General features: G+C 42.4%; 1 protein-coding gene across 1 annotated transcript; it reads right to left on the reverse strand.

The window, feature by feature from the left end:
* Window positions 1-2233: 2233 nt before the first annotated feature.
* Window positions 2234-26906, reverse strand: eif3s6ip (eukaryotic translation initiation factor 3, subunit 6 interacting protein). Its single transcript, XM_063062864.1, has 15 exons — window positions 26747-26906; window positions 22442-22484; window positions 19143-19353; window positions 18548-18627; window positions 18014-18075; window positions 16235-16304; window positions 15265-15338; window positions 13847-14018; window positions 11458-11612; window positions 10457-10627; window positions 8266-8399; window positions 6828-7001; window positions 4194-4383; window positions 3898-3978; window positions 2234-3059 (listed from the first exon to the last, which is right to left on the reverse strand). Exons 1-15 carry the CDS (start codon window positions 26777-26779, stop codon window positions 3024-3026), a joined length of 1686 nt encoding a protein of 561 aa, XP_062918934.1. The 5' UTR covers window positions 26780-26906; the 3' UTR covers window positions 2234-3023.
* Between the last annotated feature and the right edge of the window lie 94 nt (window positions 26907-27000).

Raw genomic sequence — 27000 nt, forward strand, 5'->3', positions numbered from 1 at the left:
TTCATGACAGAACTTGGAATCTGGAATCTGGCATGCAGATGACATGCACATAAAGAAATGACAGGAAAAATGCTCCGACCATGGATTAGGGGATACATTAACGACGGTCTAAGGAAGAGACTTGCAAAGTTACCGAAGGACTGAAGTGCTTTAGAATTCAGCAAAGGATGAAGAAACTGGAAAATAGAATATGAAACTAGTGAGAATCGTAGATAGCGACTCTAAGAGCTTCTATAGGTATGTAAAAGGGGAAAGACTAGGGCAAATGTGGATCCCTGAAAGAGGGAAACAGGGAACAGAATTAAACGTAAAATCCTCTCCTATGCACCATGGTAGTGTAGCAGTTAGCATGATGATCAGAGTGTCAGAGTTCAGAGTTTAATCGCCATCTGTTACAAGATTGCATGTCCTCTCTGCAACCGTGTGGGTTTCCTCCAGGTGCTCCAGTTTCCTCCCATGTTTCAAAGTCATACTGGTTGGTAGGTTAATTGGTCACTCCAAATTGTCCTGTGATTGGGCTAGAGTTAAATAGGTGGGTTGCTGGACGACACGGCTTGGTGGGCTGGAAGGGCTAGTTCCTCACTGTATCACTAAATAAATAACATTTACTTTTTATTCAGAGATACAACACGATAACAAGCCCCTCTGGCCCAATGAGCCCACACTGCCCAATTACACCCATGGGACCAATTAATCTACTAATCTGAACACCAGGAAATCTGCAGATGCTGGAAATTCAAGCAACACACACAAAATGCTGGTGGAACACAGCAGGCCAGACAGCATCCATAGGAAGAAGCACAGTCAATGTTTCAGGCCGAGACTCTTCGTCAGGAATCTACTAACATGTATGTATTTAGTACAAGAGAGGAAACTGGAGCATCGAGAGGAAACCCGTGTGGTTGTGGGGAGAACATAAAACTCCTTACAGACAATGCAAACATGACAGTGGGGTCCAGACCCAGAGTGTATCAATGTGACAGGGTCCAGGTCTTACAGTGATGGACAACCCAATGTTTGGACGATTTAAATGGATTGAAATGGCAGGGTGTTGGGACCAGAGGCGAGGGTCGGGCCAATTCTGCTCACTGCTCCACAATTACTCTGCTCTTTGCTGCACTGAGGCAGAGGTCTGCTCTGGCTCTGTGACATTCACTCTGCTATGTGCTGAACTGAGGCAGAGGCTGTGGCCTGCTCCGGGCTTCGTGTCCGAGGACCCACTTTCATTCTAAATACCATCTGCTTACTTTTATTGCTTGCACAATTTGTTTCTCCCCCTCCTTCCTCTTTGCATTGGGTGTTTGACATACCTTTGGGCTTCTTTAAGGAGACGAATCTCAAGGTTGTATAATGTATACACACTTTGATAATAAATGTACTTTTAAAATCAAACCTGGGTTGCAGGTGCAATAAGAGCATTACACTAACCCCTATGCTACCATGCCACCCAATTCCTTGGAGTGTACCTGATGGAGGTGTACAAAATTGCGAGGGCCCATAGTGGAGGTATATAAAGATTTTTTGTGTGTCAGACACTGGTTGTGACGCTTCTAGTGTGGTAGGGTAGTGGGTAGTGGTTGTCACTCTCGTTTCAAGCTTCCACCCACTGGCTAGCAGTCTTGCGAAAAGGAGAGCTTAATGTGCGAGTCTCTCCCTGCCAGTATGTAGCCTCTGCAACAGCAAGCTTCATGTAGTGCCTCCTCGCTGGTGACACACGGAAACTGAACTCCTTTCGGACTTGGGCTGAACTACAGAGGACGGAGAGTAGGTCTGGCCCCTGCACACGTAGCATGCGGGCCCACTGGCATGTGGACATGTCTTGGTGCTCGTGAACCAGATCGCCAGCTTTGGGTAAATATCCCCACTGCCTTGTGGGCAGCCTTGGGAGAGACGAAGACTCTGGGAGTAAACCCAGACAGAAACTCCAGAGTGGAGCCCCCAAGGCGGCTGGATGTCACTGAACATCCTCCCGGCAGCTCCTGCAGCCAGGCTGGTGTCTAAGGTATTGCCTTGTTTTCCTTTGGACTACACTGGTGAAGCCGAGAGGGACTGGGTGTCCCAGGATTTCCATACTTTCTGCCCAGACTTGTGGCCTGTGGAGGTCACATAATTCCATTGTCCCTCAAGACAGGCGGATGCCATCAAAATCTTCATAAAGATTTTGATGACGAGCACAAGTTGATTTAAAAAATAAAAGACACCAAATATCCACAAGTTCATTTATTGAATGATGGGTTAAATTAACCAAATAAATCGAGATTGTCAATGTAAATAAAACCAATTACAGATAGATCTCCATGGCAGATGTTTTATAGATGGTTAGATGGAGCCATGAACAAGTTTTTTGTCCTTATTAACTTGACAGTTATATTTCAGTGGAGTTTTCCCAAACACCTCTTGAAAATTAGTGAAGAGATAGACCTCAAACACAAGAAGATCTGCAGATGCAGGAAATCCAAAGCAATACACACATACAAAATGCTGGAGGAACTCGGCAGGCCAGGCAGTATCTATGGAAGAGTAAACAAAAGAGCTCTGATGAAGGGTCTCAGCCTGAAACGTCGACTGTACTCTTTTCCATGGATGCTGCTCGGCCTGCTGAGTTCCTCCAACGTTTTGTGTGTGTTGCTGAAGAGAGCGATCTTCAGTGTTTGTGTATATATCATCTGCTTTTGCAAAAAGCACCAAGGCTTGGCAATACAGATGTATTGTGATATGTTGTTTTAATCAGAACTATAGTGACAGTTAGTTATTAGAAATAGATGAATAGTTGAATTTTATTTATGTTAACTCAATAGAGCAATCTTATGCTTCAGACAAAATTGGCCTTGGGTCTTGTTGAGTACTAATGAGCTGTATACAAACATATCAGAAGGCTTAGTTGTAACCAGGAGTCATGAGTTAATTTATCTCTGGCTGAATATATCCAAGTGACACATCCAGCTCTTCAGATATATAGGAGCAACGACTCAGAAACCATCAGTTGCTGGGAAGCAGCGCTCTTCACGTCTTCTTCACATCTATTATCGTGGGTTGATTTTCTTCAGGCTTCGATTGAGCTAGAATGTGAAACACAAACACGTGAATATCTGGGCTCATTACTGGTATTGGTTTATTACTGTCACATGTACCAGGCTCCATTGCCTGTTACGCCACTGGCGTTTAGGGCAGCAGTGAAGATGCTCCATCTCCTTCTGTCCATATCAGATATTCTTCATTGCTATTTCCTAACAATCTTTTTTTTTTGATCAGTCAGGGTTATTAGCCCCGAGATGAATCCCTGAACCTGGAGGACCAGTGTACCACTCTTAGTCTATCCTCTACCCTTTGACCTGTTTGACATGGATGACCCTACCAAGAGCCAAAACACAAGGCACTGACTCCCAGCCAACATCGCCCTCTGGGTCACTGAGACATGCAAACCTCCAAACCACAACAAGGCTGTGATCCTCTTGGAGGCACGTGTACCAAGATAGAGTGAAAAGCTTGTTCATACAGATCGAATCATTACATGGTGCATTGAGGTAGAACAACAACAATGCAGAATAAAGTGTAATAGCTCCAGAGAAAGTGTAGTGCAGGTAAATGACAAGGTGCAGGATCACAAGGCAGTAGACTGAGAGGTCAAGATTGCATCTTATCATACAAGAGACCCTTTCAAGAGTCTGATAACAGCAATGTGGAAGCCATCCTTGAGCCTGGTAGTACGTGCTTTCAGGCTTTTGCATCTCCCTCCCAATGGGAGTGGGGAGAAAAGAGAATGTCCAGGATGGGTATGCTGCCTGCTTTACTGAGGCAAAGAGAAGGGCTGGAAGATTTCAGGAGCACTGAGGAGGATGATCCAGGTTGCATCCCTGATGACAACAGGAAGGCAAGAGATCAAAATGTTCGACTCACCTCCTCAAACTTGTGAATCTGCCTGATGAAGAAGTCTCCGTATCGCCTGGCCACTTTGGTATCTGCAATGTGGATCATGTCCTGAAAGAATGGAGAAAGGCAATGGTTAAACGGAAATGCAGATCCATTTGTGACCAAGAAGCAGCCCAGTCCTCCACCAAAATCCCTTACTTTGCCAGAATCTTTAAAGTTAAATCAGTCAGCAACAAGTGGATATGGTACCTTCCAGATTTCTGGGATTATGGGGATTTCAGATCTACTGGAATAACAGAGAGTCCTCACAGGTAAAAACACACCTTGTCAATATAGAAGTCCACCTCAGAAGCAGACTGAAATTCACCATCGAGGGCCGAAATCCCACTTGTCCACACCAGGTTCTTCATCTTGTGCTTGAAGACCAGGAGGTTGATGCGAAATTCCTGCTCCGTCATGTCCAGGAATCCAGCCAGCTTGATGACGGGCATTGTGGTGTATAACTTTAGGAAGCTGCAGAGGGGAAGAGAGAGCAACATTTCAACCAAACTGAAGTGCTCAAACGATGACATTTAAAATGATGACATTAAATGGAGCACAATTCCAGGTGGTTTTCAGGTAGACTCCACCCACTGACTCTTCAGTTAAATTGATTTGCAAACATCATGTCCCATGCAGTGCTCAATAAGTCTCTCGAAGTTGCCCTAAGGAGGATTTCTGGCTCAACCCAGGAAACTTAAAAGCGCAAAGTAAATTTATTATCAAAGTACATATATGTCACCATATTCAACCCTGAGACTCACAGTAAATACTAGAAACATAATAGAATCAATGAAAGACCCCCCACACAAAATGGTGGAAGAACTCAGCAGGTTAGGCAACGTCCATGGAAATGAACAGTCGACGTTTCGGGCGGAGACTCTTCTTCAGGACTGGAAAGGAAGGGGGTAGATGCCAGAATAAAAAAAGGTGGGAGGAGGGGAAGGAGGTATAACTAGGTGATAGGTGAAGTCAGGTGTGTGGGAAAAGTAAAGGGCTGCAGAGAAAGGAATCTGACAAGAGAGGAGATTGGGCCATAGGGGAAAGGGAAGGGGGAGGTAATTGGTAGGTGAGAAGTGGTAAAGGCCAGTGTGGGGAACAGAAGAGGGGAGGGAAAGGATTTTTTCCCCCTTTTTTAAACTGGAAGGAGAAATCGATATTCATCCTATTCAGGTTGGAGGCTACTCAGATGGAATACAAGGTGCCTAAACCGAGTGACCTGAAAATGGAGCTGGAAGTCATGTGGAACAAGACGGCGGCGAAGACAAGTTCCCACGAGGGTTAGGTGGCTGTGGTAGTGAGTCTGGGCGAGTACACAGTTGGAGAGTTGGAGGGCAGCAGTGACCACAGAGGGGAAGAATGAAGTCTGCACACCACCAAGTTCAAGAACAGTTCAACCAACTGGAACCCAGCATCAGCTTTATTATCACTGACATGTGTTGTGAAATTTCTGTCTTCTGTCCCTTACTTTCCAGTCCTGATGAAGAGTCTCGGCCCAAAAAAACATTGACTATTCATTCCCCTCCATAGATGCTGCCTGACTTGCTGAGTTCCTCCAGCATACTGTGTGTGCGTTGTTCTGGATTTCCAGCATCTGCAGAATCTTGTTGTTTATTTTGTGAAGTTTGTTATTTTACGGCATGGGTAGAGTGCAAGACATACAAATTAATGTAAGTTCCAAAAGTATACAAATAGAGAAAAACAGGAATAGTGAGATAGTGTTCATGGTCCATTCAGAAATCTGATGGCAGAACCAGCACAACCCTAATCACACATTTTAATTTTAATTCCACATCCCATTCCCATTCTGATATGTCTATCCACGGCCTCCTCTACTGTAAAGATGAAGCCACACTCAGGTTGGAGGAACAACACCTTATATTCCGTCTGGGTAGCCTCCAACCTGATGGCATGAACATCGACTTCTCTAACATCTGCTAATGCCCCACCTCCCCCTCGTACCCCATCCGTTATTTATTTTTGTACACACATTCTCTCTCACTCTCCTTTTTCTTCCTCTGACTATACCCCTTGCCCATCCTCTGGGTGTCCCCCCGCTTGTCTTTCTCCCCGGACCTCCTGTCCCATGATCCTCTCATATCCCTTTTGCCAATCATCTGTCCAGCTCTTGGCTCCGTCCCTCCCCCTCCTGTCTTCTCCTATCATTTTGGATCTCCCCCTCCCACTTTCAAATCTCTTACTAACTCTTCCTTCAGTTAGTCCTGACGAAGGGTCTCGGCCTGAAATGTCGACTGTACCTCTTCCTAGAGATGCTGCCTGGCCTGCTGTGTTCACCAGCAACTTTGATGTGTGTTGCTTGAATTTCCAGCATCTGCAGAATTCCCGTTGTTTACAACCCTAATCACTGCAGTTTAGCACCTTCGTCACCACTTTGATCACTTTGTATTAAAACGGATTTTTTTTGGCTCTTTATCGTGTTCTTTCTTGTAAAAATAGTCTAATTAGTGTGCCACGATAGCTTAGCACTATTATATCTTGGGGCGCGGAGCTGGGAGTTCAATCCCGCTGTCCTCTGTACACCCCTCCATGTGGAATGCTTGGGTTTACTCTGGTTTCCTGCCACAGTCCAAAGACGTTTCGTATAGGTTATCTGGTCATTGCAAACTGTCCCGTGATTAGGCTAGGATCAAGTTGGGGTGGCGCGGCTCGAAGAGCTGGAAGAGCCTATTCTATGTTGTATCTCTGAATAAAATGTCTGTCTAATTTGTTTTTCCTGCGAATACCGCTTATCTGATGCCATGTGCCTATGATGCTGACTGCTGTAAGCTACTCATTGTACTTGTGTACACATGTACTTGAGCATATGACAATAAACTTGACTTTGAGACAAGACAGCAATAGTTTAAATACACGAAGGGGATCGTTCATGGTAATTTCTGCACGTTGTGCTCACGTACCTCCGGATGGTGGAAAGTACCGCCTGCTGCTGTACCTCATCCATAAACACTTTCAGTTGCTGCAGGAACGGCTCCTTGTGATAGTTGGCATGGACTGAGTCATAATTTGGTACCACTGGCGACAAGAACTTGGGACAGGCAAAACTGAATAGCTCCTCAAATATCTGCATCTCTCTGTAAGAAGATAATATTAGATTTTATTACCTGTTGGTGCTGCCCTCCAGTGTTTGCTCGGTGGAAGAATAACTTCCCATCAATCTACAGTCATGCCACTCAGGGACATGGGCTATATTATCTTATTCCTCTTTGTGTGACTTTATGTTTTTCTGCTATCTTAACTATATGTGTTATTTGTGCAGTGTGCTGTTGGTAATGTGCTTTGTATCTTGGCCTCAGAGGAACACTGTTTCAGTTGGCCATACTTGTATATGGTTGAATGATAATGGGGAGAAATTAAAAGATTAATATTAAAACAAAACTTTTGAAAAGCAGAGCAGTTCAGTCAGAGCTGAGGGGAAAAATAGCAATTCCAGATCATCTGCAATAGAGGGAAGAGATGTATTATTTACACAGGGTTGTTTTGGAAAGCATATGGAAAGACAAAGTATTTGTAAGAAGCAGGAGGACACAATTTGACCTCTTTAGCTTGCCTGCCATTTAACAAGATCTTGGGCTAATTCTTCATCCACATTATCCTGAAATATCTTTCGTAACCTATTGACCTGAGTATTGAGAGGCAGCAGTCCTTCCAAACCCTTCAGGGTAGAGAATGCCCAAGGGGTTACTTCTCTCTGCTCTGTAAGCTGCTCCTTAAAAACTACCTGTTTATTGGCTCCAAATCCCCTTACATGGTTTATTATCAAATTATGAAACACTGAACATTCTGCTGTATTTACAAGTGACACGTTCAGACTCATGTACAGTACTGTGCAGAAGTCTTAAGCACATAGTGTGTATATACAGCTAGGGTGCGTGAGATGTTTGCACAGGACTGTATCTGTCGTGGACTGGAGACCGAGTTTGTAAATCTGGCAGGAGCAAAGGATGTTTGGAATGGTGAAGGAGGGGTGGGGAACAAGTGGTGGTGAAGCAGTGCCAGGGGCGGGAGGTGGTGTGGGTGCAGACACACCCAGCCCCGAGACACCAGGCAAGGTCATTTGATTCCAAACAATTGATTTATTGATCATTACAGAATGTCTCTCTGGTGCTTTCCGCTCCCTCCCCCTTTTCCCAACCATGTCCCCTTCTCACTCTGTCCATACTAGAGACCCATATCAGAATCAGTGTCATCATTACTCGCGTCATGAAATTTGTATTTTTGTGACAGCAGTACAGTGCAATACATAAAATCACTATAGTATTGTGCAAAATTCTTAGGCACTCTAACTATACTAGGACAACCAAGCTATTGCTACACAAAGAAAAAACAAAGACTCACCCTTTCTGCATACGCAGCATCTTGTCCCCATACTTCTCTCGCAGCTGGGTGTGGATGCTCTCGTCAATTCTCATTGGGTATAGGGTCAAAGCGATCGCCAACAGACTGTGCATCTGTTCATTCTGCTTGTTTATCTGTAAAGACATGGCAAAAGAGAGCAACTAGAGTTAATAATAGAATATGTTTGTAATATCTGTAATGTACTGTGTTGCTACTGCAAACAAGCTAATCTTCACAGCATTTTGTAATTTGAGTAGGTACAGTATACAATGAACTTGAGTTTTTAATTTTAAAGATTAGACTCATCATCTGTACACAGAAGCATAAAGAGAAATACATTGTTTGAATCAAATCAAATCAGTGAGGATTATGCTGGGCAGCCCACAAGCATCGCCATGCTTTCAGCGCCAACATAGCCTGCCCATAACTTACTAACTCTAACCATGCATCTTTGGAATGTGGGAGGAAACTGGAGCACCCAGTGGAAACCCACATGGAGAATGTACAAACTCCTCACAGACAGCACTGATCTTACAGCTGGCACTCTTCAAGAAGGCAGGGAGGCAAAAGAAAGGAAATTATAGGCCAGTTAGTCTGACCTCAAAGGTTGAGAAGATGTTGGAGTCGAACGTTAAGGATGTGGTTTCCGGGTACTTGGAGGCACATGATAAAATAGGCTGAAGTCAGCATGGTTTCCTTAAGGGAAAATCTTGCCTGACAAATCTGTTTAACAAGCAGGCTAGACAAAGGAGAATTGGTGGATGTTGTGTATTTGAATTTTTAAAAGGCCTTTGACAAGGTGTCACACATGAGGCTGCTCAACAAGTTAAGAGCCAAGTTAAGAGCCCATGGTATTACAGGAAAGACACTAGCATGGATAGAGCAACACACATCAAAGTTGCCGGTGAATGCAGCAGGCCAGGCAGCATCTCTAGGAAGAGGTACAGTCGACGTTTCAGGCCGAGATCCTTTGTCAGGACTAACTGAAGGAAGAGCTAGTAAGAGATTTGAAAGTGGGAGGGGGAGGGGGAGATCCAAAATGACAGGAGAAGACAGGAGGGGGAGGGATGAAGCCAAGAGCTGGACAGGTGATTGGCAAAGGGGATATGAGAGGATCATGGGACAGGAGGCCCAGGGAGAAGGAAAAGGGGAGGGGGGGAACCCAGAGGATGGGCAAGGGGTATAGTCAGAGGGACAGAGGGAGAAAAAGGAGAGAGAGAGAAAGAATGTGTGTATATAAATAAGTAACAGATGGGGTATGAGGGGGAGGTGAGGCATTAGCAGAAGTTAGAGAAGTCGATGTTCATGCCATCAGGTTGGAGGCTACCCAGACGGAATATAAGGTGTTGTTCCTCCAACCTGAGTGTGGCTTCATCTTTACAGTACAGGAGGCCGTGGATGGACATATCAGAATGGGAATGGGGCGTGGAATTAAAATGTGTGGCCACTGGGAGATCCTGCTTTCTCTGGCGGACAGAGCGTAGGTGTTCAGCAAAACGATCTCCCAGTCTGCGTCGGGTCTCACCAATATATAGAAGGCCACATCGGGAGCACCGGACGCAGTATATCACCCCAGCTGACTCACAGGTGAAGTGGATAGAGCATTGGCTGATTGACAGGAGGCAAAGACTGGGGATAAAAGGAGCCTTTTCTGGTTGGCTGCTACTGGATCAGTGCTTTTCTCTTTGGTGTGAAGGGGGATGAGGGGTGACTTGATAAGAGGAGTACAGATGATGAGGCATAGATAGAGCAGACAGCTAGAGGATTTTTTCCCCCAAGAGTGGTGGGTGCGTGGAACACTCTACTGGGGTGGTGATAGAGACAGATACATTAGTGGCATTTAAGAAACTCTTAGATAGGCAAACGGATGATAGGAAACTGGAAGGTTATGTAGGAGGGAAGGGTTAAATTGATCTTAAAGTAGTTTATAAGTTTGGCACACTATTGTGGGCTGAAGGGTCTGTACTGAGCTGTAATTTCTATGTGTTAAATCTGCAAGCAATTACTTTAAGTTTTTAAAGAAATTTCTAAAAAAATTTCAAGCATTTGGATTAAACATCTTTATGATCTTCAAATCATAATGACACAGTATTACACTATAAGATTGAGATGTAGAGTCATTGTTTCCGGTATGACGTTGTCCGAACTGTTGAATAATTCTAATTTTATCACAAACATTTCTACGATTTACCATTTCGTATTTGTAGGTTGAGCGCTGAAACATGTTCTTGGTTCTCTGGATGTACAACAAGATATTGGCAAACACACGGATCGAATCCTGGTAACGGCGCATCATCAAATAGGCAAAGCCCACGTAGTAATAGGTCGTGACTTGACATTCTGGCACCCGTGAGTACATACTCTGCAATGGAAGCAAACACCAGACTTCAAATATCTTTATAACAATGCTTTCACAATTTTCTAAACCACGTATTTGGTGGCAAGAATCCATTTAAGTTCTTTGAGCAATCTAGTTCCCTACAAATCTGCAAGTCATTGTGAATTATTGATTTGTGACATTGTCCCTTGATCAGGGTGCTGAGAGGGCAACAACTGATTAATGATTGTTCTACTTCTTATCTGCTGTGATCACTACAAGCAGGAATAGTTATTACCCATCAACCATCAGGCTCTTGAACCAGAGAGGATAGCCTCACTCACCTCATCACTGAACTGTTTCCACTGATCTGGACTCACTTTCAAGGACTCTTCATCTCATGTTCTTGATATTTATTGCTTATTATTATTTTTTTCCTTTTGCACATTGGTTGTTGTCTGTCCTGTTGGATGTGATCTTTCATTGGTTCTATTGTGTTTCTTGTATTTACTGTGATTGCCCTCAAGAATGATCCTCGTCACCCAGGATATGCCCCCTTCTCGTTACCATCAGGGAGGAGGTACAGGAGCCTGAAGGCACACACTCACCGTTTCGGAAACAGCTTCTTCCCCTCTGCCATCAGATTTCTGAATGGACAATGAACCCATGTACACTACTTCAACATTTTTCTCCTTGCATTATATATACATTTCTTACTGTAATGTATAGTTTTTTTTATGTATTACACTGCACTGCTGCTGCAAAACAACAAATTTAATGACAAATGCCAGTGATATTAAACCTGATTCTGACATTTACAAGTGTAATTTCAATCAGTAGGATATCCAATATCAATGAAATGAAACATACAATACCTTTTTATTGAGTTCGATGTTCTCAAGCACTTTAATGGCCTGATAGTAATCCCCAAGAAGTGAATGGAGACGCAGTAGGCCCACTAAACTAAAATAACCCAGCATTTTATACAGGGAGTGACGACCATACTCCCCAGCGACACTCTCAGGGTCTCCTGTAAACAAACAATGGGAGACATTAACTCCAGAGTGAATGCAAATACTCAGACCATTTAGTTTTAACTAGCACAATCTTGTTATAATTACTTTGTGGGAGAATGTTGTTTGTAAAGAGGATTTCAAAAGCAGCTAATTATTAGCTAATCAAAACAGATTCTGAGAATGCTGGCAATCCAGAGCAACACAAATGCTGGAGAAACTCAACAGGTCGGGCAGCATCTATGGAAAGGAATAAACAATTGATGCGTTGGGCTGAGACCCCTCATGAGGATTTTGATGAGCTAATTAGTTAATTTGCTGGCCAGTGGTGTAGTGGTATCAGCATCAGACTTTGAGGCGAGTGGTCCTGGGTTCGAATCCGCTTTCCATCCAAGCGTCGAGCTAGCAACTCGGTCTCGTAAAAAAGAGACAAAAATGCTAAAGAAATGGCAAAGTTGCTGCCTGATGCCACAAGGTGCGGAGAGGAACAACAACAAACATCAATTGGTTAATTATTAGCTAAGCTTTCTGATGTGCCCAGTATCATGAAAGACGCTGCAGGAAAGTGAAAATCAAGGTCTGGGATGGCACTGCATTTGAAGTGTGACAGGTATAATTAGTGGATGAATACAAGAAAACGTTCGAACTATGAATTAGGTAGACGCACAAAGTTAACCACAAGTTTGAAAAATACAACATAAAACTCAGATTGGAGAATCCATCATTCTGCATGTTAACAAAAGCTTGGTTTACTGCCCAGAGGGAAACGCCGTATCTCTTGCACTGCAATGCCGCTGCAAAGCAACAAGCTTCACAACATCGTATATCAATGACACTAAACCTGACTCCTTTGAACTCTCCCCCTCTTACCTTACAGCAAAGCTTGACGTGTATAAAGATCCACTTTATTTGTGATATGCACATCGAAACGCAGTGAAACGCGTCGTCTGCATCAATGACCAACACAGTTTGAGGACGTGCTGGGGGCAGCCTGCAGGGGTCACCATGTTTTCCGGTGCCCACAACCTACTAATCTTAACCTGTACATCTTCAGACTGTGGGAGGAAACCGGAGCACCAGGGGAAAGTCCACACGGTCACAGGGAGAATGTACAAACTCCTCACATGCAGTGGTGGTAATTGAACCCTATCGCTGGTGTTGTAAAGTGTGGGGCTAACTGCTATGCTACCGTACTTCTGCAGGGATAAGGATGAAAGACATTGCCACTTTGGGATAAAGTTTCTTAGTATCTACCATATCTATGCTTTTTTATGATTTCATATACTTCTGTTAAGTCACTCTTTACCCTCCAAGGGTCTAGAGAAAACACAAGTGTTTCCAATATCTTTTTCTACCTAATATTTAGATATACTTAAAGCTGAGGTTGATAGGCTCTTGATTAGTCAGAGCATTAAATGTTACTGGGAGAAGGCAACAGCATGGAGTTGAGGGATAATCAATCAGCTATGATAGAATGGTGGAGCAGACTTGATGGGCTGAATGGCCTAATTCTGCTTCTAGCTCTTATGGTCTCTCATCTAGATGATATCCTGGTGAAAACTACTTCTACAGTGTCTCCATGGCCTCCACATCCTTCCTGAAACGCAGGAACAGGAATTGTAGACAAAACTTCAAATGTGGCCCAACCTAAATATGCAGCCACAATGTGACCTCACAACCTCACCGATGAAGGCAAGTATACTTAAATTAGGTGAATGCTGCTTATATGATGCTATGTGCTGGCGATGCTGTTGCAAGTAAGATTTTCATTGCACCTGTGCATACAATAACTTTGAGTTGGACATATAGGTTTATAGTTTGTTATATACCCATCAAAACACTAATATGGATAAATGTTTCTGTGCAGAAAACGAAGATGATTTAAATATTTCCAAAGAGTGCATAGACCAAGCAGCAATAGAGGACAGCGGTTATCGCGACACCATTATCGCTTGGGGTGTCAGAGTTCAGAGTTCAATCCTGGCGTCCTCTGTTCAGAGTTTGTACGTCCAGCCTGTGGAATGCATGGGTGTTTCCTCCCACAGTCTAAACACATGTGGGTTAGTAGGTTAATTGGTCATTGTAAATTGCCCTGTGACTAGGTTAGGGTTAAATCGGGGGTTGCTGAATAGCTTGGCTCAAAGGGCCAGAAGGGCCGATTCCGAACTTTTTCTCTAAATGACTAAAAAGCGAATGAATTAAAGGGAAGACAAGCACAATCTTCACAGAACAGAGAACCATCAATACTTGCCTCCACTAGTGTAGACTTCTAGTTGACGGTTAATATTAGACTTATCCACCAGGGAATGCAAGACGTTGAGGACACTGTGAACATTCCAGATTTTTGGATTTGACCGCAGGAATTCAATCTCCTCCTCTGTCTTCTTGGCTGTTTTACAGCGGTACTGACTGAAAGATTGGAACTGTGCAGAGAAACAGATAACAAGTTGGAAATGGAAGCATTCCAACCTTGGGTCAGATCAAATAGACACAGCAATAAATTTCCACAGGAAATGGCAGGAGGGACACATCGAAAGTTAGACATTTCTATCTGTAATCCAACCAAATGATTTAGTTTTGCTCTGTAAACAAACTTCCACTTGGCTCTGTTCAAAAGCAGATTTAGACCCTTGAGTCGGCAGTCAGACCAGATCAGTGTTGCAGAGGTTAGAAGCAAATACTGTTCATTAATGTAAATACTAAGAAAAATATTGGAATACTTAAAATATTGTGTTCAGTTCTGGTCACCTCATTTTAGGAAGGATGTGGAAGCTTTAGAGAGGAGATATACCAGGATGCTGCCTGGATTAGAGAGCGTATCTTATGAGAATAGGTTGAATGAGCTACGGCTTTTCTCTTTGGTGTGAAGGAGGATGACAGATGACTTGATGGAGGTGTACAAGATGATAAGAGGCACAGATGAAATAGATAGAAACAACATGGAATTGGCTAATCCAAGGGGCCATAATTTTAAGGTAATTAAAGGAAAGTATAGTGGGGGGGGGATATCAGAGTAAGTTTTTTTTTTACAAACAGATTGGTCGATGCGTGGAACGCCCTGCTAGGGGTGGTGGTAGAATCAGATACATTAGAGGCCAGAAAGTCTTAGATAGACATGTGGATGATAGAAAAATAGAGGGCTATATAGAAGGAAAGAGTTAGATTAATTTTAAGAGTAGGTTACAAGAATAGCACATTTTGGGCCGGAGGCCTGTACTGTGCTGTAATGTTCTATGTTCTAAATGAAAGGCTTAACTAGCTGTCATTATGTCCCCTGCTTTATAATGCAGTGTTTCATACGAATTCCTTTTTTTTCAAAGAAGGAAAATCCACAAGATGTACTTTGGACTAAAGCCAAAACTATTCTAGATTTTAAGACTTGTTTTAAAAATCGGCAGTCAGATTGTGGTTCTAGAGGCACAGAACTCAGATAGCACTTTACAAAAAATAAGCCTTGTGTTCACGGCCAGCCGTGAGTTCCAGTGACAGCCAAAACAAGATGCCAGGTACGGACAGCAAACACTGCAGAACCACACGTACAGGAGCAGCCGAAAGTGAATCAACACCCAGCCTGCTCTGCAAACACGCAAGTCCTACTTGAAACGGAAAGGAGATGCGCTTATGGTTGATATCCAGGCAAGTTAACATGAAGAAAAGGTGGAAAGTCACCTGGTAAATGAACTCATCAATGATGTCCCATAGCCACTGATTGGGGAGTTCTAGGGGAACAGGACCATCGGCATCTAAAGGGATGACAAAAATATTTTAAAAATGAGTTAAAAAAATGTAGATCTGGTTGTAAGCTATTATATGAAGTAGCAGACTCCAATGAGAAGATTATACATGAAGGAATTATTGACTCCAAATACTCTTTGATAGCAACAAACACACAAAATGCTGTGAGCAGTTTTGGGTCCCTTATCTAAGAAAGGATGTGCTGGCATTGGAGCGAGTTCAAAGGAGGTTCATGAAAATGATCACGGGATTGAAAGGCTTGTCCTATGAGGAGTGTTTGATCGCTCTGGGCCTCTTCTCACGAGAATTCAGAAGAATGAGGGGTGACCCAAATCTTGCTAACATCGCATTTGTCTTCCTTACCACTGATTAAACCAGCAAGTTAACTTTTAGGAAATCCTGCACGAGGACTCCTGAATCCCTTTGTGCTACAACTGTAAGATATACTCTTAGAATTTAAGGCATATTTCCAGTTACTCAACCCTGCTCCCAGCATGCCATATCATCCAGACTGGCAATCCCTTCGACTGTAACACAACTAGATATGACAATGTAATTATTAAATCTTTGCCAAATTCCTCCCTTTCTTTGGGAGCAGGATGGCCAGCCAGTGGCGTAGTGGCATCAGCACCAGACTTAGAGACAAGTAGTCCCGGGTTCGAATCTGGCTGGCTCCTTACACGCTCTCCATCCGTGCTGGGTTGAGCATCAAGCTACAAACTCGGTGTCATAAAAAACAGACAAAATGCTAAAGAAACGGCAAAGCTCCCACTCAATGTGCCACAAGGAGCAGAGAGGAATAACAAAAAATTTGGGAGTAGGAGGGGCAAGTGAGAGAAAGGGGTCAGATATGGGTCCTCTAGAATGAAGAGAAACTGAATAGCTATTTCACTAAAATACTTACTGAGAATGTAGTTGAACAGATTGCAGTAGTTGTAGTAAGATTCAAACCTCTGTTCCAATGTAGGTCCACCCTAGGGAGTACAAGAAATATTTAATGATAAAGAAACATCACAGATGCACTAAGTTATGCATTAAAAATATAATTTAATGAACTGTCAATGTATCTGTCTCACAGGTCCAGGGACCCATGTTCATCTGATCTCAGATGCCATCTGTGCAGTTTGAACATTCCCTGCGGCCCCCAATCAGCTTCTCACGGGTGCTGCAGTTTCCTTGCACATCCCAAAAATATGTTAGTAGGTTAAGTCGCTACCATAAATTATCCCTTCAGCTTAAATTTAATGGCAAAAAGGATCCAAGGGGTGTTGAAGGACATGCAGTATAGAATAAGTTGGAGGATTGGAGGATTAGAGAAACAAGAATGGTACCAAGATGAGGCCACTCTCAGTGTGGAGGAGCAACACCTTATATTCTGTCCCTTCAACCAAATGGCGTGAATATTGATTTCTCCTTCCAGTAAACAAAATCCTTCCCCCCCCCACCCCCTTCCTCTATTCCCCATTCTGACTTTTTAACTGCTTCTCACGTGCCTATACTTACCGCTGGGTCCCCTCCTCCTTCCCTTTCTCCTAAGGTCCACTCTCCTCCCCCCCATCAGATTCATTCCTCTCTAGCCCTTAACGTTTCCCAACCACCTGGCTTCCCCCCCCCCACTCCCTTCCACTCCCCCCACCTCTCCCCACTTCCTTCTCAGTCCGGAAGAAGGGTCTCGGCCTGAAAGGTTGACTGTATATTCATTTTCATAGATGCTGCCTGACCTGCTAAGCTCCTGCGGCATTTTGTGTGTTATGCTTTGGATTTTCAGCATCTGCAGACTTTCTTGTGTTTACGGGGCCAATAGGATTGCTCCCATGAGCCAGATTCATTCATAGCCCCTCTCAGTACAAGAACAAGATAACATTGTCCAAAACATAAAATCTATCAATACTCAACTAAAAATGTCAAATCTTCCACAATCTAATACTAAATCATGGCCTGGTATGGAAACATCAATGCCCTTAAATGGAAAAGCCTACAAAAAGTAGTGGATACAGCCCAGTCCATCACAGTAAAAGCCCTCCCCACCATTGAGCACATCTACAAGGAGCGCTGTCACAGGAAACCAACATCAAGGATCCCCACCATTCAGGCCATGCTCTTTTCCTGCTGCTGCCACCGGGAAGGAGTTATAGGAGCCTCAGGCCTCCTCACATAACCATGTTCAGGAATAGTTACTAACCCTCAACCATCAGGCACTTGAACTAAATAGGATAACTCAACTTCATTTGCCCCATCACTTAAATGTTACCACAACCTATGGACTTACTTTCAAGAACTCTTCATCTCATGTTCTTAATATTCACTGCTTATTTATTTTTCTTTCTTTTTATATTTGCACGATTTGTTGTCTTTTGCACACCGGTTGAATGCCTGAGTTGGCACAGTCTTTCATTGGCTCTATTATGGTTATTATTCTATACATTGACTATGTCCTCAAGATACTGAGTCTCAGGATTGTATATGGTGACATATATGTACTTTGATAGTAAATTTACTTTGAACGTACAGTTTCATGTCTCTAAAGTAAAATGTGACTTTGTTTGTTATAACTTACAGGAACAAAAGTCGGTGCTGTTTTATTGAGCACAAATAAAAATATAAAGAAAATCCGTGTATCTATATGAGTAATTAAAAGCTGCTTGCAATTTTGCATGTTTAAGAAACTGAAGTAACAACTTACGCTAACTTTAGCATAAATATGCCTGTAGTAGAGCTCCTTGTACAGAATAAGAAAAACGGCATCTGGAACAGAGAATTAAGCATGTGAATAAAGTTACAGGCAATTGCTGGGTTACAAATGCTTGACTTATGAACACCCCATACATAGAAATGAGCTACCACAATATTATTAAATTGAAAAGCTCAACATATTCCCAAGAATGGCAGGTCTAGTTACCTCCTACTTCCACAGATGTATCTTGGAGAGCACTCTGGCTGCATTTGTGTTTTTTTTTAAATTTAAAAAATAGTGGCTACAGTTCAAAAGCACAAATTAGATCAAACTAAGGAAAGAATCTGGTTTAATTTGGGGGCAAATTTTTGAGATTCCCTGAAGAAATCCCACAATGGCAAACATTTGACAGATTAAAAACAAAGAAAATGTGCATACCAAGTAGTTTTTAACAATATCAGCTAGGACAAACTATGCAAGGTTAGACTACATTTTATAGGAGTATTTCATCAAGTAATATCAATTTCAGAACTGAAATCCTACCATTTCGACATATGGAGGCAATAGCTTCTGCTTCTGGCCAGGGAGAGTTTTTGAAGAATCTCTCGGTCAGTTTATTCCAGCTGAAGAAGCGTAATAGGGGAATTAATAAACATATTGAACTATTCTTCTTTAACAAAATTAATCTAAAACATTAACTGCTTCTTCTACATTACTAACATAAAGGCATCAACAAAATTAATCTAAAACATTAACTGCTTCTTCTACATTACTAACATAAAGGCATCTGTTAGTCTTGCGAGACCATGGATCTGCGCTCGGAAAGTCTTCACTCTCCAGGGTGCAGGCCTGGGCAAGGTTATATGGAAGACCAGCAGTTGCCCATGCTGCAAGTCTCCCCTCTCCACAACACCGATGTTGTCCAAAGGAAGGGCATTAGGACCCATACAGCTTGGCACCAGTGTCGTCGCAGAGCAGCGTGTGATTAAGCGCCTTGCTCAAAGACACAACACGTTTCCTCGGCTGGGGCTCGAACTCAGAACCTTCAGGTCGCTAGTCCAATGCCTTAACCACTTGGCCACGTGCCCTCACATTACTGACATACAAGCATATAAAAGCGTGCTATTAATATTTGTACCTGTTTTCATAGATATCCTGAATCTCATAAAGCTTCTGTTCGATCACATCACTGGACACGCGGTTGGACTGTAGTTCGTAGACTTTCTGGTCAATCAGGTCCGTGACAGTTTTGTGGAAATATTGGATGAAATTTTTTATTACTTCAGGGATCACGTGGTACGTTTGCTGTTCATACTGTCGCTCATAAGCAAGGTCCTGCTTGGGATCTCCTGAGAACATATGTAGAATACTTTCAAAATACTTGAAAATGAACTACAAGACCATAAGATACAGAAGCAGAATTAGGCCATTTGGCCCACTGATTCTGCTCTCTCATTTCATCATGGCTGATCCATTTTCCCTCTCAGTCCCCATCTCCTGCTGTCTTCCTGTATTCCTTCATGTCCTGACCAATCAAGAATCTATTAACCTCTGCCTTAAATGTACAGAAAGACTTGGCCTGCACAGCTGCCTGTGGCAATGAATTCCACAGATTCATGACTCTCTGGCTAGTTGAAGATTGTTCAAATTCAACTGTGATTCGACCTTACACATGTATACAGCTAAATGAAACATCACACCTCTAGGACCAAGTTGCAAAACACAGTATATATAGTCACACACAGCAGATATCCACTACACACAGTCACAAAATAATATTAAGACTAGTCCCTAAGTGGGACAGCCCGAAGATTGACAGTTTGACATAAAGTGTAGGGTGCATGTAGGGCAGTATGTTACTGGCACAATAATAAAACCGGCAGTTGTATAAAATGTGAAACAGCAGCAATACCAGCGTGTGTTGTCGTACCTCTCTTCCTCTTTAACAACCCTCTACTTGTCCAGTCCAGATGAAAGGTCTCAATCCAAAACGTTGACACTCAAATGCTGCCTGACCCCCACGCAGAGCAGCACAATACAGTCACAAAATAATATTAGCACAAATCCCTGAGTAACAAGGCTGAAGACTGATGGTGCATGGGGAGTTATCCTGGAGCCATGTTTCCGTAAGAACAAGCACACAGCAGTTCCCCATCTCGCACTGGGTCAACTGCATTTGTTATCCATAGTTGTAGTAAAGAGTGTAACTGAAATCTCTTTCTTCCAACCCCTCCAGTGCTAAAACTAACTAATTAATGCAAAATACCAAATACTAAACTTTGGAAATTCACACTGGATGATATGGTTCAGTACTGAGGCAGAGGTAACCTCCAAATGGATACTGAAGATCAGTATGCCACACAAGTTACAACCTACTCAACAAAGATCTCATTTCAAGCATTTTTCAGTTCTCAAATCACCATAAATTTACCTTCCTCAAACTGAGCTCTCAGCTTTTATGTAATCTAGGATTTTTTTTTAAAATTCCCACAGGTGAGAATATCAAGATTGAAAGCTCTACTAACCAACTTCATTGTCATTTTGGTAATAAGATCATAAGGCCATAAGATATAGGAGCAAAATTAGGTCATTCGGTCATTTGAGTCTAATTGACCATTCCATCATGGCTAATTTATTATCCCTCTCAATCCCATTCTCCTGCCGCTCCCTCTAACATTTGACACCCTTACTAACTAAGAATATATCAATTTCCGATTTAAATACTGGCCTCCACAGATTCACCTTCCGCAGGCTAAAGTAGTTCCTCCTCATATCTCTCTAAAGCGGCATCTTTCTATTCTGAGGCTGTACCCTCTGATTCTAGACGCTCCTACTATTGAAAACATCCTCTCCGCATCCGCTTTATCTAGCCCTTTCAATATTCGATAAGTTTTAATGAGACACCCCCCCCCCAACTGTTCTTCTGAACTCCAGCAAGCACAGGCCCAAAGCCATTAAACCTATTATTAACCCTTTCATTTCCAGGATCATTCTCGGGAACCTCCTCCGGACCCTCTCCGACACCAGCACATCCTTTCTATGGATAAGGGACCCAAAATAATATTCTAGGACAGCCAGGACAAGCAACAGAAGTTTGAAGAGGCTTGGAGGCCATTTATTCAACACTTTCATACGATGTAACTTGACTTTTTCCGAATCCTTTTTATTAACCTTAAATATATGGACAGAGGAGCGGAATTAATGACATTAATGATTGTATCCAATGTAATATAATAGCCCAGCTTTGTTTAGTTCAGTTTAGTTTTTGTTTTTTTTTTCTAATTTGGGGTTTCTTTTCTTACATTTTTTCATTTTTCTTTTTATCATGTTTAATTACATTAAGAGTTTGGGAGGCTTAGTATACTTGTGTTATCTGTAGTTTATATTCACATATGCTAATTACCAATAATGTAATCCCAATCTCTTATGATTATGAATTTGAAAATTAATAAAAACATTGAAAAAGAAAGGACAAGCAACAGCTTTTCTTTCAATCAGAATGCATGCACTGTTATTCATATGGGAGGTGGAGTTAGTGTTCTCTTCTCTCACCACAATGAAATGTCCAAAAATGCCTACAATCTACTTTAAATTCCATGGTGGGGCGATCACATCAGCAGTGTATGACAGATTTACCACTTTAAAAAAATCACAGGGACAGCAGCTTATGCTGATCCTGAGTAAGAGGAGCAGAGAGACCCAGTGAAGACACAGATTTTTTTTAAAGAGCCGTCCCAGGCCACAAATGGCTCTTGTACCCCTTGGTCCTGGGCTCTCTGCTCCATTCCCCTAATGAGGCTTCAGTGAATGCCTCTGCCACAGGTCTCCTGCTGTCAAACTACACAGGCTACTTAGTGCGAGCAGTCGGGCCAGTGGTTTCACTAATAGGCCAAGACAGAATGGACGCAGTGAGGATGTTTCCAAGAGAGGGCCAGAGGGCACAGCCTCAGAATTGAAGGACGCCCCTTTAGAACAGAGATGAGAAGGAATTTCTTTAGCCAGAAGGAGGTGAATGAATCTGTGAGATTCACTGCCACAGACGGCTTTGGAGGCAGTCACTGGGTATATTTAAAGTGGAGGTTGATAGGTTCTTGATTAGCAAAGGTTACGGAGAGAATGCAGGAGAATGAGATTGAGAGGGAAAATAATTCAGCCATGATGGAATGGGTGAGAAACTCATTGGGCTGAATGGCCTAATATTGCTCCTCTGTCTTATGGCCTTATTGATCAGGCTCAGGCAGGCTTCCCTAAACATTCAAGGAAGGCCTGGGTTTCTGTTCTCAGATGGGCAAGCTGTCATAGCCACACTCTTTGGAGAACAAACTGCTGCACTCGCAGTCAAACTCAGCCACCTCACAAAGGGCTCAGTTCTGCTCAACTCTCTTCCTCAGCTTGACGGCACTTAACAGTAAAAAAAAAAATTCAATAAGGATTTACCAGTATGAAGGTCGTAGTCAACATTGTAGGCATACGGATCGTACTGCGAACAAAAGTGAAAACAATATAAGTGCTGTGAACTCAGAAACACGTTGAGCTTGCAGGGTACAATACAAATTCGTCCATGAACCATTCAGATTTCAGTCATTCACACAACAAAAAAATTGTACAAACAACTCATCCTACAAACAATTCCATACCTACAAAATATTAAGTGACAAATTACAGTATGCTCAGCACCAAAATATGATTAAGACAGAATTGTGCAGAGAAGCATTCTTGGGAATAAATATCATTATGCAGTGACTGGTAGTAACAGACTAGTTTGGCTAATGTTGCTTAACATTCATTAAACTGAACAATTGTCAGGCTTTGGATTATAAGTAATATTTGTGTTATGTACATGTTTATCAATGATGCTTCATGACGTTCAGTGATATCACTGTCACTGAATAACCACTACCACTCATATAAAATCCAAAGGCGCTGACACGAATCACAAATGGAAAATTCCACAAGCTTCTGGGAAGGTTCCCAGGCGATGCACAGGTCTCAGTACACGACAGACAGGTCTGAGAAATAACCTCACATATGTAATGAACGGGAGTGAATGAGAAATAGAAAAACACTGCATAAAGTAAAAACTGCAGATCTCGATTGTGTACTGAAAGAACGGAATTCGTCAGTGTTGGAGTGAACCTATGCCACTTAACGGTAAGCTGATCATGAAACAAGAGAAGATACATATTATGACAAACTGAAAATTGAAGGTAATTGTGAAAATTCAACAGGCTAGTTTCAGAAATTTAAAAGACAGGGCATTAAATTTTGAAAGATTTGTGGTGATAAAGTGTCTGCAGCACGAAGCAGCAGATAAATTTCCCTCGGGATCAATAAAGTATGTCTATGACTAATACATTGATGAGTTTGCCAACATCATCGCTGATGTAAATTTAACACGCTGAACGGCTGCATCAGTACATATGTGTGATGAACACTGCTTACTAGTAGAACATAAATTCAGAGTCAGAGATGATGGTGAAACCAAGCTATCTCTGTCATGATTCCTGCAGGCCTGTGCACCTGTAGGTTAATTGTTTTCTTATTTATTGTTAAGCCCAAATCTCTTACTAGCTCTTCTTTCAGTTAGTCCTGATGAAGGGTCTCGGCCTGAAACGTCGACTGTACCTCTTCCTAGAGATGCTGCCTGGCCTGCTGCGTTCACCAGCAACTTTAATGTGTGTTGCTTGAAATTCCAGCATCTGCAGATTTCCTCGTGTTATTGTTAAGCCCTTGTGCTTTCTGTTTAATCTTGTCAAGTTTACTTTGACTGGCACAGTTTTCTGCGTACTATGCTTATTTAAAGTGGTCTCCTGATTAGTGCTCTTCTTGCTGTTGCCATCAGAAAGAAGCCTCAGGACCCACACCACCAGGGTTAGGAGCAGTTATTGCCCCTCAACCATCAGGCTCTTGCACCAGAGGGGATAACTTCACTCACCCCATCACTGAACTGTTCCTACAACCCATGGACTCACATTCAAGGGCTCTTCATCTCATGTTCGCAATAATTATTGCTTATTTTTATTTCTTTGTATTTGCACACTGTTGTCTTTTGCATATTGGTTGTTTGTCCATTCTGTTGGGTGCAGTCTTTTATTGATTCTACTGTGTTTCTTGGATTTTTACTGTGAATGGCCACAAGAAAATTAATCTCAGGGTTGTACATGGTGACATACACGTACTTTAATAATGTATTTCCTTTGCAGCTGTGTACAGTTTGTTTCAGAATTCCAAGTGCAGTGCTGTACTGAGCATGAACACAGGGAGTATAGATCATGGTTTAGTGGTTATGTTACTGGAGTACTAATCTAGTTTAAACTATTATCTGGTAACATAATTCCAGTTCCACAACACCTACTGGCAAATACAAGCTTGGTTAATAAAGCAAACCTAGACTTGTGGTTAAAGAGCACAGAGCGGCTTTGTTTAAAAGGGGAGTAAATTTGTCACCTTCTTTGGTCTGTAGAAGACGCCAGACGTAGTAATGTGACTGCCAATTATGATACAATCCAACAAATTACCCAAAACCATAAGACATAGGAGCAGAATTAGGCTGTTTGGCCCATCGAGTCTGGGGATGGGCAACAATTGCTGGACTTGCCAGAAATTTCTGGGGCACCACAGTTCGGGGGATTGGAGTTTGGAGTTCAATCCTGGTGCCCTCTGCAAGGAGTCTGTGTGTGTGTGTATCTATCTCAAATGATGCATCTTGCAACATGGTGTGCTCATATCATCTTGGAGCTTAATGTTATCAACTGAGTGGAAATACGGATTGACTTCCGACAACCCCCTACCTGCCCCCGCCCCTGGAAATTAAGGCTGTGTATGTGGTTGAGTTATTCAAATTCCTGGGGACTACCATTACCAATACATTGAAATCGCAGCTGAGGTTTTCTTCCTACACCAGTCCAGGACATAGCCTGATGAATTTAATCCTGCCCGATGAGTGTTGTGACCATCTTTATCACCGTTTGGTTTCCACCCTCCTCCCTCTCCTAGTCTAGGTTGCAGCGTGTGGCCCACTCAGCAGAGAGGATTATTGACTGTCAGCGACCGACAGTAAAAGACCTGTTCATCATCACAGCGAAGAAAAGAGCCGGAGAAATTACTATTGCCATCAAGGAGTCACTACCAGTCTACCATCACCATGATTACATGTCATCTTTGAAGCTTCTTTCCTGTCACTATCTTGCTTCTCGACAAAACTCACTCAGATGTAATACCCTAACTGTCCCTGCTCAACATCCGTTAAGTGGTCTTTCCTGATCTCCTTGTTCTGTAGATAATTATTGGGTCCAATCAAACGTTCACACTTAAGTTTGATTGTTGACATTTGCATGTGACCATTCTGCTAATTGTTGATTAACAAATTTCACGACATATGCCAGTGATATTAAACCTGATTCTGATTGTTCATGGCTGTTTACACTAATGCCCCGTAAATTGTTGGTTACTATTGTGTTATCTGGCATAATAGGTGATAGCTGTTTAATTGGGCCAAAATGTACTGCTCCTAATGTGTCTCAATTACACTGGACATCAAAGATTTTGCTTCCTGAATACTCCTGGGTGTACCTCATGGATTTTGGGCCTCAGATCATGAAAATCATCATGAAATTACCCTTCCACGCACCATTTTATTTGAAATTGCCTATATTTGTTATTTTAATTCATAATTCAAGTCAGAATAATTGATGCCAAGATTAAGGAAGGCCACAAATCGAATAGGTCATCAATGATAGGCAATTGGAAGAACTTCCAGTGCATCTGGAGAAAATCACATAGGAGGCATTCAAGGATGTTGAAAATTTTCTTGGCAACTATGGAGCACCAAACTATGTGCAGCTGGTTGACAACGTGCTTCAAGCATACAAATCCATGAAGTAAAACATTTCACTGAAGATTCATTTACTGCATTCCCATTTAGACTTCTTCCCTGAAAATCTTGGCGCTGTCAGTGACCAGCACGGTGAAAAGTTTCACCAGGACTTTCTGGTCATGGAGAAGCTGTACTAGGGAAACTAGAATCCATCAATGCTGGCTGATTATTGTCCGGAAGAAGCCTCAGATACTGAGTACAAACAAAATTATCTACAAGACATTTTTAGCTTGGTTGAGTTATTGCAAAGTGTCAGCACCCATTATGCAATTAAACACATTATATTCAATAAAAGTTAATTTCTTGTTTCTCCAAATTCCTACATGTTACAAGTATTATATTTGTGTTCAGATACGAGCAGTCTATCATAAACAAAAAAAAATTCTGAGGAAGCAAAACTTTCGAAAAAAATGTTGTCCAGTATTATCTAGAATCCGCTATTTTGAATTGCAATGCAACATTTATTAAGCGCATATGTTCACTGTCTCAGAAGAGCGAACAATAGCTGAGTTGGACTATAAACTGGGTGAGGAAAGAAGACGCACAGTGGATGTCATTATCCCAATGGTAAAGGATTGGTACTAATGTATTTAAAATATTTGGTTGGAGGTTTTAATATTGTACCTTTCATCATTTCAGCTTCACCTGTTGAAGAACCTACACGTCTCAGGGCTTCCCTATATATCTTCTTACAAGGAAGGATATAAATAAAGTAACGTGTCAAACATAAAAGGAAAGAATTTGGTTTTGTAGATTAACCCCCCCCCCACCCCGCCGCCTAGGCCGCAGACCTCGTGCTCTCTCTGGAGAAACACTAAATCAGAACCGGAACTTCAGAAACAAGCCGGCATTCTCTACATACTCACATCTGCCGTGTACTCATCCACAAACCCCGACATCTATGCGCTTGTAGGTTTCCTCCGCTATTTCTTTACAGCTGAACTTTCAGTAGAAACACACGATGAATAACCGGCGAGTTGGTACTTCACGAACTGCGTCCCCCCGCGCCACTCCGACACCAACAACAGTTCCGCCGCTAAAAGGGACAACCGAAGTCCTCAATAGAGCCGACAGTCTTACTGAATAGAATTTCAGAAAAAAATATAATCTTTACTACAAT

Source organism: Mobula hypostoma, chromosome 11 (genome assembly GCF_963921235.1).
Source record: "Mobula hypostoma chromosome 11, sMobHyp1.1, whole genome shotgun sequence".
Lineage (NCBI taxonomy): Eukaryota > Metazoa > Chordata > Chondrichthyes > Myliobatiformes > Myliobatidae > Mobula > Mobula hypostoma.